The following is a 19171-nucleotide window of genomic DNA, read 5'->3' on the forward strand; positions in this document are numbered from 1 at the left end:
TCAAAACACAGTCCGCTATTTCTACATGTAAAGATGTAGAGAGAAGATGAGTTGGACAGAGAAGATAGCTGGAATCCCCGGTTGACAGAGAAGGAGACAATGCATACTGCGTGTCAATGGTGCAGCTCGTTTGATGTGGAGGTTGCAAAGGCATGATGGCGCCGGTCTGACAATTGTAATGTGCTCTTCATCTCGTCCGTTATGGTAAAGAAGATGGTGGCTATCGCTACAGTCGACCCATCATATGTTTTATATTTACATTGAACCACTTGCTGCAGTTTGTCAATCGGGATTGGTATGTACTTTACTCACTATTCGATGAAGCAGATAGATCGGATTCCACACAAAAATCATTGCTACGATTCTTCCTCAATCTGGGCTTGGTTATCCATCGGTTTGGAGGCATTCGGAGCATGGTAAAAATTACGTTATTTTTTTATCAATTATTTCTCAAATAACTGAAATGATATTAATAAATTTTTAATTCTTTCCAGTGTAAAACCTAACAATACGTTCCACTCATATTAGGTTACCAGCCTTTGAAACTTGAATACAATGCGTTAATTAGGCTTTGAAGCCACAAACATGCCGCTCAATTCTGGCTCGATGTGCAATTATGTCAGTTCAGTTTGTAAAATCATTGATGAAGGAGTGCGGCTTGTGAACATTAATTATCAAAATGAAAAGAAACAGAATGGAATCCTGTCGCGGTTCTACACCAATTAAACATCCATAGTACCGATTCACTTTAATACCAAGAAGGATATAATAAAATTAGTCTTTGAAATGGTCATTACATAATGCCAAGCTCCAGGAACTGAGGTTAATCATTATGTAGTTCCAGACCTTTACTCTAGTCTGTACCAATCCAAAATGATTTAACCTGAGCGCGTGTTCCCCCCACAAAGTGTACCTCATATAAGCCTCCAATTTCAACCCGGTGGTTGTCCTCCTGCCGAAGTCTATTAGTCCTCATCGATTGTGTCCTCCCGTTTAAGACGGGTTATTACAATCCCTTGACGGATTGACTTTACAGAAACCATTGTTGCGATGGTAATTTTCAGCCAGCGGAAGGAACGAAAAAATCTTTGAGGAAGTAATGGATCAGCATCACCGGTGTCAGGGGCGCGTAACGACGTGGTCATAACGGACATATTCTAAAACAGTAACAGTCGGTGTAGTAGCAATGCTTTTAGTTGTGGACAGTTAAAAAGCAAATGCCAATAAGTAAAGGTTTATGATCCTTTGAAGGGGCCGTAGAGTCCACTGATGTTCTTAGACTATGACAATTTGGGAATGGAATTAGTTGGTGTATGGTGGAACATGGACAACTGTAGTACCAGATCTCTCAGAGGTGTTTATACCATGTGAATAATTCCCTGGTGTACAACGTGTACAACGTCAATTGACGTTCACTACACGTGGCGCCATGCTTAAGTTAGGCCTCTGTATTAAAGCACCACCAGGCTGAGACTAGTCTGTCTCACTGTTCCGTAACAGCATTATTTCCCAAACCGCCTAGCCTCCCCTGAAGTGCTGAAGCCCTAAATGACGCAAGTCTAGATTTCCTAGGGCTCCTTTTCACTTATATGGGTCTGCTTGTTACTATTAAGATAATACATAGTCTTGACTGAGACAAATCAGTGATCTGCGCAATTTTCTCTTGAGTCAATTATGTTTAGTCTGTTAAACTAGATCGTGCTTTTTTCATATTGTCACTGAACAGTAAAGATAAAGTCTACACGAAGATAGAATATGGCTATAAACTTCATATTCTAACCTGCTTAACACTAGGGCATAGCAGTGGTATAACTTGATAGACGAAGATATTAAATTGATTAGAATGATTGGTCAGGCAATGAAACTGCTGTATCACGCAGTGGTTTCATCAAGGTTCTGGCTACATGACATCGATTTTCATTCGGATACAATATATATAATCCATTTTGTTGTCTCCCTTGAAGCCAGGTTTTATTGCTGATACGTTTAACGGATTAAATCGAAGTCATGTTGGTACCTAACACACACTCACTCCCTGATTTTGCTAACCTCCTTATGCCTGGGACAGATTGCTCGTGGTATTCCCGTCATTATATAACATAAGAAACGTGTGAAACAACGTCTTAAATAATTATTGATAATTACTGGCTATGGGAGCATAACAAAGTATGGTAACAGCAGCACACAAATCTGTCAATGACATCATGCTGCGCGCGCAGATGTTGTTTGTATGTGTACACATGTTGCATGGTTAAACATTGATTATTAAACAGGGCGTAGATGAGATGTGATTTGATTTGGCTATATGTTCGTTTACTTGTACAGCCATTTTCAAACTGTCTATTCACCTGTAAAAACAAAACGTTTATTTGGACATTCCACGATAGGCATGACGATAAACAACTTAAAAATAGAAAGAACGCTCTGGTCCTTTTTACTTGGCAAAATCTGTCGCAGATGTATTTTTGCGCAGAGTGCAGATTATGTCCTTTCTAAAGCTATAGAGTATGGAGTATATTCCAGATGTATTTCGTTTCATGTCCCTTTTCTTATCACTCTCCGATACCAGAGCTAATAGTATCTACATATACAACCACGATCACTTCTCCGTTTCTAAGACGCCGTGGAAGGTATAGCATAACACATGCTGTTGATATGTACCTGTTGTAATATATCTGTCAAGATACGGATATACCGTGACATATGGCATTACGCAATGCGCATGTGTATCTGTTCTACGAGAATTCAAAGTCTGCACAGTGATATATCCTATCAATACGTACTCCCGCGAACATAGTGCTTGGCAATTGCCAAGAGTTATGGAAGAATAGGGGAACCTTGCATGACCACCATCTAGTGCAATAAAAGTTCTGTAACGCTTTGACAGTTAACGGTGCAGATAGCATTCCCAAGCGAGATGTGACTAAGTACTTTCAGGATTAAATGTTGCACGGGTAGAGCTTTACCTGTGGGTTCGATAACGTCATAAATAATTATCACATTGTTAGCAGTGTCTGGTGAAAGGTTAACTGGCACATATATGGATACCAGGTACCATGATGGCATTGAATTACGGCACAAGTTGGGATTAAAGAAGTATCTGTACTGTTGTGATACAGCAGGATATGGCACGAATGATTTATCACAAAATACACCTAAAGAAATTATATAAGTTTTAGAAACACTGCAGTGGTATAACAGTAAAGAGCATCGAGGTGGCGTAATATCATTATTATTTATGTAGTAATCCACATACAAGAATGTCGTAACATTTATCAGAGTCGATATGTATAACAATAAACAGGTACGTAAATAAATGGTAGTATTATAACATTTTTCAACGTCGAGGGGGTATAACACAAACCAGATACATATCCATCAAGCGTTACAGCATTCAGGTATAAGTCGAGATTGTTCCGCTTACAAAATACATATTTAAAATCATGGGCAATCGTTGCTACGACATAATATTCATAAAGTTCTTTGGAAATGATATACAGCTCCCCCGATAGGATCTCTGAAGCAATAATCGCCCCAGGATTCGTTGACAATGCTTGAATTCAACATGTATCTGGGGCCATACGCCAGGTTTTCAGTAACATCTAGTTATCTCAGAGTTCACACGTGTGGCATTTAACGTAAGCTGTAAGTTCCACCTCCCTTTACCTCTGTTTCCCTAGTCCTTCAGTAACTTGTAACTAGACATCCTATTACCGCTTTATTAGCTATAGGCCCCCGTTTGCAATTTCCAGTTGTGTCTGTGTCATGTTCATCCTATTGTTTGGATTAATGACGAATTTGCCACCACGACGCAGAATATTCATCACCCATTAAAGCAAACACTTATAACATTTCGGTCCGACAGACGATTAGGAGGGCTCCAAGAGATTGTTAGCATGTACGTTTGGTGGCACCAGTGGTGAACTAACGGGAACAATTGATGCATGAATAATTTAAACGGTCTGGGAATTTCATGACTCTTGGGCGAATCATGTTCATTGAAGTTGTATGGCTTTCGTCATGTGACGTCAAGTTCGTGTACATTATGTAGAGTTAATATTGTCCATTATTCATGCATGCAACGTGAAAACATTTGGAGGAATATGGTGAAGCCATACACTACCATGAATTGTTGCGTAAAGGGACATATACATCAGGAACTGGTATGACGTGCCAAATGGAACAGAGACCACGGCCTCAGCAATTAACCTATGCTGCCAAAACGTCTTTGAAGGAGTACTACGGTAGAACATTCAGTGGATGGAGATATGAAATTGAAGAAGTAGTTCCTTGAGCCCTTGTGGCAGCCAAGACGCTTGCCGAAAAATATTAAACATGTTTTAGCAATGTTGTCATGTCTAATAAACGAAAGCTGAAACCTGCCAAGAAGCTTCTCCAAAATGTTTTACAAGGGAGTGATTATTAGGGTATCACAGACTTCCCATGTTCGGGGACTCTGGTCTTCATCAATGCTGCCTCTGATACAACAGTTACGACAGGTTTTGGCAACGAAGGTCAAGTTAAACTAAATGCAACTCGCCCCTGTTGTGCAACAATCGCTTTATGATCAACAGGCTAGGGTGGGTATGCGCTTACCAGTCCCTTCCCATGTGTTAGTGTTATCATCTCGCATGTTCTCGTGTGTTCACGCCGCAGGAGCATCACCAGACCGTCATTTTTTAGCGTTAGTTTCAGAGTTCGTCATTTCTCTTCCGCACATTAACACGAACAACAGCCGCTCTCTGTGTTCCTCAAGCGGATGTGTCTCACCTGACGGAACTATTGAAGTATTTCATATTGCAACAAAACTTCACAGACTTTGTTGAAAACAGCACAGGAAATCTTGAACCTCTGGTTGCGAACAGCCGTGAAGCGCGATTCCATTGTAAACAGCTAACGTCACAGAGTGCTGAACGTCTATGGCGTTTGTCCAGGATCATTTTACGAAAAGTGGATTAAGGTATTTTAGGACCAAGTAAACATTTTCCTCTATCTAGGCTGAGTAAAATGAAAGTAATTGAAAGTATGGTTCTGCATGTTTATAGTGCATCCCGAGTATAGAGGGGCAACACGAGTCTATCAAAACATATCACCTTGGGGTGACGTCAGGGCACGGCTGTCGTAGTACAGTCTTGGGCTTAATATACGTGTCTAGATGGAGGAGTCTTGAGTTACCAACTCCTCGGCCAAACTACAAACATGATTTTCGTAAAAGCATCGCAAATGCATATTTATTTTGATGTTGGAGTCACGGCGGGGATTACACTACATCTGCTTTTAGTCTCAGTTTGTGCAAACACGAATTCCGTAATCAGTTCCTTCAAACACGATACGAACCAATCTCTACAGATTGCCAGATTGAAAACGTTCATTTTCTCCAGAAAGGACTAATGGACTTGTGTTTCATTGCTTGGAGAAAACAAGAGATCATCTCCGTTGAGACGGGTTGTTTGCTGTCGTTTAAAATATCTGAAACAAGTGAGACCAAGTCTTGTTTTTGAGTTACCAACACACCATGTAAGTTTGGTAAACAGATCCATCAACCCTCAAAACGCCGATGTTTACACTAAAGACAAACGTAATTGTCTCTGTTGAAGTTTGAGCATGCAAAGCAATGTACTTGTCTGTATGGATGGAGTGTTCAGCAGTCGTTTCGAATTATAGCCGAAAAAATGATCAAAGGGAATTCATCCATTCGGAAAATACATTCGCAAGCATATCACTGCAAGTCTCAGAGTAGTCTCTTGTTAGTTACCGAGGTGTGTAATTAAAACCCAAGTTTCCTTGTGCACTTTCCTCGAACACCTTGTAGATAATCCGGCAGAGATTTGACCACTGAGGTCTGACACTCCTGGTGCTGGAGTGTAATTGCCGATAATGGCGGACAGCAGAGCCCTCTGCAGAGTATCCTTCAAAGGTCGGGCTATGCATGTCTGTTCTCCGCAGGGAAAAGAGTCAGCTCGGCTGTAACACGAAGCATTGATTCCTAGGTGAACCCTTATTTCCATGTCTTGTGTGGCAATTTGGCAACAGACGCGATATATTAACTGAAGTGAGGACGGGTCATACACCCTTGCACGTATATGTAGATATGTTGGAATTTGACTATAAAGGATACTGCATTTGGCATCGTTGCACGATGTGGATGATAAGGACTCATGCATCCATTGGGTTGGATTCATGCAACTGGCACATCTTATTTCGAAGTAGATTTGTTTCGCGGCAGGCTGATCGGTTGTCACTTGGTTTGATCGGCAGACAGAGTTTTAGTTTTATCCGCTGATTGATCAAGTCCATTTTCTGTACTCATACAATTGAATGGTCACTCTATTTCTCAGTTTCTTGGTTACAGACGTCCCTTGTTTACAAGTAATACTATGTACATAATAACAGGAAGGTGACTTGCGATGTTCATTAGTTCTCTGGTTCCCTGACACCCTTTGATGATGACATTCTTCAGCAGTTGATGTCCATGCGGCCATTTCGAGCCAATAACAGTCAATGTCACTTCATTGATCTGTCAACACGTTGGTCATTAAACAGTTATGGTCCAACCAGATATATCTTCTGGTGTATTTCTCAAAAGACTATTTGAGAGCAAGAAAACTGCAACTAAGTGATTATGGAATGGTACAAGCATTTACACGGTAACTACCATTTCTTCTGATCCATCTCACTTCAAAACCATTTATCTTGATCAAATAACGCGGATACGCGAACTGTACTAATTAACCGTAACGTGAGTGATGAGTACAGACTAATATATTTAGCTGAATGTTTACAATAACTAGATTTCTTCTCCCAAAAAGGTTTCAAAGAGACCCGGAAGAAATTAGCTGGCATGTTTGGACAGCCTTGCATGAAGGGTTCCAGTTTGCTTTTGTCTGGAAGTGTAAATTAAGGCCTGGCATTTGACTTGTTTAACAGCTATAGTAACTGCCGAGACCGATCATTACCTGGTATTACTGTCGACTTGGGCATCACTCCCTACACCCTCTGATCGACCGAGTGATTGGTGATAGGCCCAAGGCTTCAGCCAATTAGCGAGCTCTAACACTTGCGAGCTCTACAACAACGCGTGATGTAGTGTGCTGGTAATGGGAGCTGTTTTGGTACGAATGTATACAAATAAGCTTTAGATTCCAGTACCAGAAGATATTTTCATTTAATCATCGGAATGATAAAAGTAACCTGATAATAGTTTTGGTTTTGTTGTTGTTTGAACAAAGAAATTACCTGCAGCATTAAACTCCAACCACTATTATCAGTAACATTGTTATCCAAAATAACTTCCAAATGAATTGTATTATTAGTCACTAATACACTGTTAAGTATATCATCATCAACCCTTGTTCAGGTGAGGATCAGATGTCCATTGACCACCGTTATGTAGGAGGTAAACGCACGTTTAAACTATATATTATATATAGGACAACTCATACCGCTACGAACATTTTGTGGTTCGGAGCCAGTCATCACTGCTTCAAAGATTTATCGTAACATCATGACGTCATAAACACTGATAGTGATATCACTGTTGATATGTTTCGGCCACGTTTAGTCTGTTCCTGTTACAAGTGTGATAGACACACTCATGTTCAACCGATTTTCTTTATTAACCGTTACAAATTGTTCCCGTCAATACTGCATTCGTCATGCTGTAGCGTTGGCAAAACACAACAGCAGATTTACACCCAACGTACTGAGATTTTAAACGCCTGACATTGGTGTTGTAAATGTAAAAACAGACATGCCCATGATACGAACCGTGGCTGTAATCGTACTTTGAACCAGCTGGTTTTTCGCCTCTAGTCTTTCACCTAATACCCAGTGAAACGGATAGTGCTTCTTACCGTGTGTGTTCCAAGACAGAGAACCGTTGAATGAGGCAACTCTTATCAAACCCCATAAAGTAATCCGTGAATGAATCTTATCAGGTTATACATGGCTGTTTCTTAAGCAAACCTAAGTAGTCATTCAGCTTTATTACCCGACTAGCTTTCAATGTCATTCAACGACTGCCAATCACAGCTGTTGATAAATTCTCATAATTTTTATGATACAAGAATTTGTAAACGTTAAGCCAGACTTATCTGACTGTTATTTGAAAATGCCTTCTATTTCAAACACACACCAAACGCATTGCAAAGCCTAGACTAACACAGCGGTACGACAATTGGATACGCCAGCAATAATGACGTCAGTTCTTAACGTTACGTACATTTTAGGGCCAAAGCCTAATATTCTCTAGATGGTAACAGCGTTGCATTATCTCAGAGATGTGAACCTGCATCAAACGTGTAGAAAGTTTGCCTTGGGTAGAGTTCTTGCAGCATCAAAAGCTGATCATGAGCATGTTCTGCAAATTCTCTCCAGTACTTTGCACTAAGAACACGGTTTTGTGACATTGGGTCTAAAGTTGAAGTCACATTAGTTCCATCAGTGTAATCAATACAATTTAATTCCGTTGTCTATCAATTAGGCCTACATTAATCTTCCAGCGAGTCAGTTCACTTTTGGATGTTTCACCTGAAAGGCCGACTCTTTGATCTACAGCTCGCTGTTCCATCCAAGTAATTTGCTGCAGGTACTTCAGAACGGGATAATCATGTTGTTAGGCTCTGTAATTGCTAAGTACATTCAGAGAGATCCAAACCATACATATATTCCACGGCATCATTAAAAAAGAAAGACTTAATTTCTACCTCATCTTGAGCTTTTACCGGACGGCCTTTTATCGTGGAACTGAATCTCCCAGACCATTAGTTAAAGTCGTTATGATCCGTTGTATATTAACAAATTAAGACGAAAGCAACCTCTGATACTCATGTTGTTCCTGAGTCGACATATGTTGATGGTTGATTTAGTAGATGCAAAAATACATCTCATTTGACCAAAGACATATTAGCTTGAAGGTATCAGTTGCAATAGGACCATTGTGATTATTAAGTAAAGGATTTGTTCGATGTTGTGTTTTAGGTCTTTGGTTAATGGAGTAAGAGACCCCAAAGCTGATGTCGAGATCTAAAAAATGTTGGAAAGATGTGAATCGATCTAGCTTCCATACTTGTAATGGAATTCTGTAATTAACGTTCGCCATACGTGAACACAAGACCCAATCGGGTTTGAAAACTATAAACAACCATGTAGCCTTAATGAAGGCTTATCCGGTAATCAAAGGATCGGAAAGACGTGTTGAATGAATCTGGTGGACTATAATTTGTACACGATTTTGTGTATTTGTCACTTGTCTGTTCAAAGCAGTTGAATATTCAATCTCTTTGTACAACAGCATCGTCTGTTATACACGTTTAAGAGTATGTCTATCAATATTGGGACACGGAGGTGGACTGTAATTTTTGCATTTTGCATTATTTGTGCAAATCGAATATCGATTTGAAAGATTGCTGAAAAAGCAACAGAATAGAAAGGCAACAGGCAACTGAAACTAGCAATACCTTATATTGCATTTGTTTTGGGACGCGGACTGGTACGGGTGAGGTTGTATTCCCTTATATTTCTTCTTCATAACTGGAAGCATATACAGATACATAACATATACATATATATAACATATACAGAACCAAAGAATATAAATTTTATAACTTGGAACGTTGCCAACAGAAAAGATTACTCGCTCTTCGTATATACTCAGTCTGTATATTCAGGGTTCTGTCTTGACGCCATGATGACACAATCTCTCTGGCATAAATGAAAGCCCGGTACTATAAGGAGTGTCGTCCCTACCCTACGTCTAACTATCCTTTGCCTAAGGCGTACCTGTGACGATTCTGAGTATTATGTCTACATATGTCCTTTGTCCCAAGTCTGCACTTGCTGTATATGTATTCGCAATCTTTGACTTTCGGTACAGGCTCGTAGGCGGCAGACAAACGTGTCGATGTCTCTTGATGAACGATGTCTAGCGGAGGGATTTGAATGGCACTAAACCACCTAATAAAAGAACCGCAATCTCCAATAACAGACAGTTGAAACAAAAGCCTAATGCATGGGCACAAATAATAAGATTTTGTTCAAAGGCTTCCAACAGAATGCCAAGCATTAATGGCCCCGTTCTACTGCGCGAGGCGCAGGGACGAGAGGAGATATTTCTTCCGTTACATATCTCTATATATTCACTTGAGACACTGACCACGTTTGTCGCTATGCGTATACATAATGTGTTTAGCTAGTTTCGATTGCTGGCGGGAAGTTGCAGGGGATTGGGTTAATAGTCCGGCAATAATGTGACCACGTACGAGAAAACTGTCTTCTTGCGTGCTAAGTTTCATTTTGCGTTAAGCAGCTTCTAGAGTCAATCATGTTTTCTGTATTGTGCAATTTCCCAAGTGTTACAAGTTGGGAAACTTTGATGAACCCTAAGCTATTTCTAATTCCAAGATTACGATGTTTTCACGCATGTTTGGGAAAATGTTTTAGTGGAATTATTTCCCATTTCCGAAGACAAGCTTAAAGACTTCGCACTAATCCAAGTAATGATATTCCAATTACATCGGTTACACTAATCAGCGTTAATACCCCGAGACCTTCATTTCAGTCATAAAACTGCTCCCTCCGCGCCAGAGATATTATGGTATCTCTCCGCGTCACGTGCTATGTGCTAAATAGCCGGAAATCATCTGCTTCTTAACTGTATTCTTGGAGATTACTGTAGAATGTGATCCGTGAAATTCGCGTAGCTCCGAATTCCAAATCCTAGAATAGCCACGCATGAAATCGAATAACCCAAAACCATTCTCGCAGACCTAGACTTTGGAACCTCTTGGCTGGTGATGTCGGATTAGTGGAATCGAAGTGCAGCAGGAAATCTACGTATCTATTGTTTACTTGTCGGCGAGAAGAACCCCATGACCAGTGTGTGTCATTGCGACAGTGTAACATGAGAATGGTAAGCTTGGTGAGGTAACTGAAAGACACCCACCGTCAGCGTGTATATTTGTCGTTATGGGTCGACAGCGACGGTGATAGTAGACAGAGAGTATAGACATGTTAATTGAATAATAACGTTGAGCCAGCGATCACCTAGACACCGAAGAAAGTTCGTGTCCTCCAGTTTCTCGTTGAATGACTGCCGAAGGCTCACGCGTTAAAGTCACCTGATACGATGCGGCCGCAGACAGACGTAAGAAGTATTGATCTAAGTGCAACTCACTTAGCCCAGGACTAATTACAAGTCTTCCGTGACTTCTCTTTCGGAGTATCTCATCTCACATGTCCATTATGCCACAAAGAAGTCTGAATGTCGTGCAGCATAAATGCGTTTCGCTTCTTTCACAACATTGTGTGCGTGATGTTGGCTTTTTCAGTGTTGAATACACATAGTTAGGAAAATATCTCAATTTAATTCAAGAAAAGGATCAATTTTGGCATAATTCGACAGTCTTGCTGAACTGGATGAGCCGCGAGAATGTGCAAACAGGCCCGCGTCTCTTGTTCCTCAAGAGGGTGTCTGTTCGATCGTCTTTTTCGACTTGGTCACTTCTTTTACTGATCTATCGCCATGTTTGCCAACACAGATTACGACAGTCGTTAAAGCCAGATCGAAGCGACTACCGTAATCGGGTCGTGCTCGTCGTAATCGGGTCGTGCTTCCCTTCTCGTCCCTATTGGTGTCGTAATCGATTAGGTATTACTCCTTCAAACAGCTGCTAATGCCACTTCGATCCCTGGACCTCAACTCCGCTTGCCAAACTTTACCCTCCTCTGTATCAGGATGGCTCCATCGATGGCCATGTTAGAATATTGACTTTCCCAAATGTAACAGCGGCTCTAATTGGTCAGATTGTTCTCAATCCGCCCGGCACCATGGAATCAAACTGGAGTTTAGTTTCGTACTTCACTTATCTGATTTCCATTCAATAATGACTCGAGAGCCTTGTGTTTCGTACAGAAGGTATAGGGTTTCGAGCGCTCTAAACACTGACGAAAACTACAAAGGGAGTATTGATCAGTGTTTCTGTCCATATCTGTCAAATGTCTGAGTCATACCATGGAAGTCGAGAACGTCACCTCACTGTGCCAGGGCTGAATATCAAGTCAGGCAGAAACATATTGTATCCGCAAAATTTCCACTCCTGCTTTTCGCAATTTACATAGTACAATTCCCAAAGGGAATAAGGGTTAGTGAAGAATTCTAATAACGGGATTTCTGTGGAGATTGAAGTTGAAGTGACCCGAAAAAAACAGAACTATTGCACATGGGACAATGGTAACGTTTCCAGGTAGTTTAAATATGTCTTTTCACTTGAAGAAATGACGAAAGACACTTCTACAAGTTTCACGCCAAATACTTTACGCTCTACCAATCACACATTGTATATCTAAAACTTGTGGACGTTGTAAACATGTAAGAAGTATGCACGTTGTGCGATTTCAGACACGAAACGACAAGGGTTTTTTTTTGGTGTGTGTGGTATTTTGTTTAAAAGAACAACAATAGAGCGTAGTGCATATTGATGAACGAACATTGAAGTTTCTCTTAAGCAATGATGTTGACGTGTGTGTGTGTGTGTATGTGTGTATATATATATATAGAGAGAGAGAGAGAGAGAGGGAGGGGGGAGAGAGAGAGACATATTTAAATACATGTGGACATACACAAAATATAAGGATAATCAATCATTTCATTTTCATCTGAACATTGCCATTACCTCGTTAAATATTTGCTCGCAGATGCATATAGACACAAGGATGTTTATAGAAACACATTGTGGGGGTATACAGATAGCGGAATAGATCTGGGTACTCTTCCAGCTCAAGTGGATAAGAGCATTATTATTAGAACATGCATGGTCATGCAAGTCAAGCAGATTTAAGAATGCATTATGAATGCTGATTTTAACATACAGTTAGCTTCTCTCCCCAAATTTCCAGTATTCCGTTATCCGTTTCGGTTTGGTTCCCAGTTTCATGAAGACCTGATGGTGTTATTATCTAGCTGTACAAAGATCGTACACATATGTAACCGATATCCAAATATCAGTCCATGTACTGATATGCCGATTGTAGGAGACCAGCGCCACTACCACCGCCGTTACGTACATAACCCCAGGCAGGGCTGGAGATCGACATACAAGAACCCTTGTCAAGCTACCAATTCACTAATTTCTGGTCTCCCTGCATACGGCTGATTGGAGAGTGTTTGATCTAGCATCAGAAATAAATGGTATGCTTCGAAACCACAGGTTTATATTTAAAACCGATCGGATTCCTGTAAGATCAATTCTGAGATGAGAGGGCAATCCTACGAGTTATGATTATTGCACAAGATATTAATTGATACAGTGATTGCATGACTAGCCGCCATAGCGACTGGTTATTGCCGATCTGACTCGCAGGCTTAACTGGCGGCCATTAAGGATAATTGCTAAGAGTATTAACAGCAAGAAAAACTTTCACGTTACATGAACGTCAAACGAATGGCGACGACCTGCATATTTCATGTTTTTTATGACTGCTTGCACGATGTACGTGGTTACGGACTTATGTACGTGCAGTAAGAGTGATGTAATATTAATTGCACTGGATGCCATTGTAATCAAACTTAAACTTTGTCTGTGGCAAAGATCAGTTGATAGACGAAAAACACGATTTGAATATGTTCATTCGCCTGTGAAATTCACCAACATTTATACTGTTTACGTGTTCCATTCAGCCTTAAACATACCTAATATCCCGTAAAGCTCTTTACGTTTCATTTAACAAAATATTCATCAAACATGGACAATGTAAATTCAAAACAATTACATGAAATTAACTTGATATAATATAACGCATTATACATACCTTTTTTAATGCACCAAAGTCTCATTTCATGCCGATTTTATTTAGATTCCATGCATACTTGCACACCAATTCCCAATACTGGCTTTTTGCTAAGAATCAGTGTTCTGCAAGAATGACTAAAACAGTAAAGCTATGGTAACACATAATACAGATAGGTAGCCAGTAGTCTGTCATACAGATCCCGACGCAAATATATCCAAGTAGCCCACACAAGTCTGGGAAATAGGTCTAGATTTCCACAGGGGAGTGTCGGGTCTCTTTTACGTTCTATCTTATTGCATTAACGTGAACGTCTTTTTCTGTGAAACACGTTCATTTCAGAGACTAGTTGTTAGTCTAGGTATGCTTCTGCGTTCGGATCCCTGTGTTCAGAACGACAGAAGGCCACATGTAGCCTTGTGTGAGTTCTGTAAATATCGCACGCGGGCGAGGGCCTTGGAACCGGTTCACTGCTGTTATCAGAGGCGAAATATTTCAACGTTGTTCCTTCATTAGTTGTAGAAGAAAGCACCTATTTGCAGTATCTGCACTGAGTGCAATTAGCAGATGCACGATACAATATCTACAAATATGCACTTAGGGGATGTCGCGTCCATTTTACCTATCAATACATCTTCCATTTCATATATTCTCTTGACTTACGGTGTGACGTTGAATTAATTAGCTTGATGTGCAAGGGTATTTGATTGAAAGCTGGTAGGTAGTTTCTATGCTTGCCAGCACCTATAGACGTGTATTCGTTGACCTACGCCTTTTGAACATTCAGAAGTAACATCTGGTGGCTATTGGAGAACATATGCTCACAAGTGTGATTCGTATCACGGGGACGGTAGAGTATTGATTCTTGATATCGTGATAAAACAGGTCTGTTACCTTGATTTAATAAATATCGATATAGGTTGTTCACTGGTTTAGGTTTTAATTGATGATATGGTCACAGTGCGACGTTCACAATGCCATGTGTGCACTTGACGCATTTTAAGTACAATGCGGATCAATATTGCATTATATAGCGCGCACCTTGCTTGCTGCATATTCACGACATCGATGTGGTGTTATACAACGTCGGGAAGCTGTAGCAGAGATTTTACATGTTAATATTTATTGACTCATTCGTTTTCTCTCCATCTTCTACTTATCTATCTCTCCCTCGTTTGCTCTGACTTTTCCTCGTTTGCCTGTCGCTTCTCTTTCATCACAGCTTTTGATCTTAAGGCTTTTTCTCCTTCCTCTTCGTAATCTTCGATTTAATCTTCATCTTGTCCATCAATCCAGCCATTATCCTTCCCTGTCATCCTCTCCACGTCCATCTGCCCCTTAACCTTTGCTCTTTCTTTCTCTCACTCATCCTTTCTTCTATTCTTCTCATCGATCTTCCCTTTCCAGTTTGATATTCTGTTCTTCATCATACCTTTACTCTGTCAGTCTCCATTCCACAACCCCATAGTCCTCATTTTCATATTTTTCTTCTCTCCATCCCGACATCTGATGCTTTGAAATAAGATATCCTCATCAATTTTCAAAACAGTTTGAACTGACGGGGGACATCCTATTGATAAACATTCGCTCATCTCAGAGAAGAAGTAGGAACGAGCGTAAATCATGGGAAACATAGCCGTGTCCCTCTTTGTATTACAGGGAATATGCAGAAAGCGCATATAACAACATGCTTTCACACACCTGTATCCACGCTCAACGCTGCGTCAGTAAACCTTCGCTTGATAACATAACAAAACTCGTTTTATGGCTAATTGTGACAGTACGACTGACATGTGTACATACACTTAAACACAACCTACTTCCTGACCTGTGGCGGATTATAACTGGTGTTAAATACTTCAACAGTAACGAGGATATTATTTGCCGGAATCAGAACAATCATCCCCTCTCTTTACATAATCACTGGCACAGGACCGTGTCCTGCGTGCTTCAGCAATGTGTAAATATCATAAATTATTAAGCAATTACGCGATGGCTTGATTAAGACACGCTTTCCTCGCTTGATGCCTCGGTGTTATTATAAGCCGTGGTGTTAATCGGTTAATATGTTACCGTTATTGCTATGTGAATAATTAATAACACACTCTAACCCTATGTTCTTTTATTTCAGTTCATCGAGAGGACCTATAGAGAAGAAATGGCGAAAGGTAAGAGAACACGTACTCTAACGGAACATTTCCAGACTGTTACACATACATTACAAACCTCAGTTAGCCCCGCCTGAAGGGTGCAATTAATGTGCAATTTATTTATAAATTGCAAATGCATACTACCCCCAGCTGATCTACAACATACATCGCAAATGTTAAGAAACCGACCAAATGCCGGTGAGCATTTTCATATTTTAAGTCTATTATTGCATGTAGCAGTAAAATTCAAAATCCTCGAATGCCGAGATGTGCGTGAGAAGTTTATTGTAGTAGCATCAAGGAAGTAGTAACTGATGAGGTTATAATGGAGAGGGTTGACGGTGACGGAACTGCAAGGTAACAGTGTGAGATCTATCATCGCACGTCCATAAAAATACGACAGATATGTTCCTGGAACTATATATATGGTTTTATATTCTTCATGTATTCTTCATAATAACGATACAAAGTCTGAGACACATGGAGCAATGGAACATACCACGGCAGTTCTGTAATATCTGCCCATTATATTATTTAATCAAACTGTTAGGTTATATCCATGCGTCGTCGCGAATATCTGATGCTGATGAGGCCTTAAACAGTACTCTCACTCTCTGTCCATACGAACAAATACATTATTTTCAAGGCTTCCCCAAACTGAAATACAACTATCCATGATTGTATATCTTTCGTATTTTTCACACTCAATCCCCAGTGCAGCATTTACAGTCATTGTGTGAACGACATAAAACAACACACGTGCAACTGCGGTTACATGCAAGAACAGCGGTTTTTCTCAGCTCTAACATTAACTACCATGGTTTTGTAAAGTAAACCTGGCCTACCATTGTCTGCCTTAGTTGCTCCTGAGGTCATGACCGTCGACTGCCCGTAATATAATCGTTAAGTTGACCCGTAATAAACTTATAACCGTATCTTCCGGCATGTTTCCTGAAACCTATAACCTACTAGTATTTTATGTCTACTGTTAACATATGCGTATGCGTACAGAGAAAATGAAGACAACAGTAAAACATGTTTTTGAAATGGCATAAAACGTAAACTTTATTTTATAAAAATGCATTATTAACATATACGTTTCTTATTGGCAAGGTCTATTACGGCGCTACTAATCCATTATTCAGGGAACCGCTGCAGCGTAACATTGCACAACTGGTTTTGAAATAAGATATTCTTGATTGTGAGTGAAGATAATTACCAACATGCAAATGATGTAATCTAGTAAACTTGTCACGTGTTTATGCTAATTAGGAGTGGAGTCAGGTCGATATACGTCACTACAGAACATTGCTCAACATTTGAAAAACAAAAGCATGGACGCTATTTTCGCTGATGTGAATGCCAAGTGGCCTTCCTGTATTCGGTCGCACGAGTAACGATTGATTTTTAGAAAACTATAGTGGCGAATTGGAGTGATATGTTTTAGCACAAGTTTCAACAAGCTTGTGTTTGTTGTTTTGTTGACGGGATTAGGCTCCTGAAACTAATACGACATACCGTGAGCTCGGTCATGACCTTGGACATTGTATAGCTCTACTTGGTAAGAAGGTGTACAAATAAATATATGTGACAACTGCATGGCTGGATATTATTCAAAACTTCAAAGGTTATTGAGCTCATTTGACAACACCTGCATATGCCATATGTTGCTGTGACAATTGTAACTACCTATCTGTCTGCAAGTAGCTGTCTGTGTCACATGTCTCGGTCTATCTGTCCCCGAATTGGGACGTCTACCTGTAGCCGGATACTCGTGTCTGTTCCGGAATATATCTATCTATGAGTCTCCGAATACGTCATTCTAGCTGTTCCAGAATATGCAAGTGTATTTCTTCCTAAACCTGTTTATTCACCTATCTCCGGAGATGTATATGCTATTCTATCCTCAAATGATATCCATCCACCCATCCGTCCATCGCCAGTTGTAAGCTTCTGCAATGTGACCCTCTGCTGCAGACGTCCCACATAGTCGTGCATGCATCCACTATCCATGCATGCATCCATTGTCCAATCATCCATGCATTAATCCACCCACACGTCACGCATCCACCTGTTTCCAAAGAGTAGGAGAACAAAGCCGTGTTGATTGCGTCATTTTTGTTTTCCTTCTCCACAAACACTCTTGACAAATTAAATTACATAGCATTTTTTGTGAACATTCATATCCCATGTCTTCTGCAAATATACACACCAATGCATCTTAATGGCTGCTCCATCGAGACTCTGCTGATGAGATTGACGTTAAACACTGAGCCAATAGATTAAGTGCTAGCCCCCCTGCAAATAGATAAGTACTTTACCTGTATTAAGTCAACACACAACATGCCCAGCCCTCCCACGAGAGTGACCTTTTGGCATCAATGAGATTTCTTCCTGCTGAGCTCTACTGGTGGGGATGCTTGTTTTGGGAACCCTGCGGGAACTATAGGGCCCACCAAAGTAGAAAGCGTCATCTATGCTTTAGGCTTTATCGGTAATAGGAGACAACGTTGCCTTTTTGTATACAGAGTCTGAAATATTTATAATCTTTCATGCGGTTATTGTCACGTCAACAAAGTCGAATGGCGGTTGGCATGTCAATGTTTGTACAAGGAATGTTAAGAATACCATTGCTGCAAGATTCAGTCAGCTGTTTCGTAAAGGAATTGAGCATAAGACTATAAATCTCTTCTGAAGATCAGAGTGCCAACTGCACGTGTTGTGTAGTGTCTCGCGAGATATCGCGTGGCAGATTTCCATAAGAAGTGACGCGAGATCGATACTGCGTGGCGATCCGTCCGCGGTGTTAAGAATGTACACAGACAACAATGGCCTACTCTTTTCGAAGTGACCACCTCTGAGGCTGTGCACACTGTTATGTTTGGACTAATTGACCGTCAGTGCTCGGCACTCTTGGTCAGTGGCCTCAAGAGGCTGTTGTGATTTACAGCATTGTGATTACTGTTGGTGTGTGTTGACCTGTCTGGCACAGTCATCAGTCCAGGAGAAACAAGGCCATCTACTGCTCTCGGCTGGACAGATGAGACTCCATCGTTCCATACCATCTGTTTTCACGCAAATATGGTAATGCTGGTTCTGATGGTAGTAACGGTGTCCTTACTAAAGGCGACTTTTATCGACATAGGCTATCCTTCCTCACAGACAAAATTATTGCTTTCATTTCGAAAAAAAATATTTTCGAGAGACTTAAATAGACATTCATAAATCAGAACTAC

At 40.5% G+C, this 19171-nt stretch overlaps 1 protein-coding gene across 1 annotated transcript in view; it reads left to right on the top strand.

Moving 5' to 3' along the window:
• LOC137281248 (tumor necrosis factor ligand superfamily member 10-like) overlaps positions 1 to 19171 on the top strand; it is a 64518-nt gene that overhangs the window by 11601 nt on the left and 33746 nt on the right. The window contains exon 2 of the mRNA XM_067812394.1: positions 15917 to 15953. Coding sequence (XP_067668495.1) covers positions 15917 to 15953 — 37 coding nt within the window. The remainder of the gene's footprint in view (positions 1 to 15916; positions 15954 to 19171) is intronic.

Source organism: Haliotis asinina, chromosome 4 (assembly GCF_037392515.1).
Source record: "Haliotis asinina isolate JCU_RB_2024 chromosome 4, JCU_Hal_asi_v2, whole genome shotgun sequence".
Lineage (NCBI taxonomy): Eukaryota > Metazoa > Mollusca > Gastropoda > Lepetellida > Haliotidae > Haliotis > Haliotis asinina.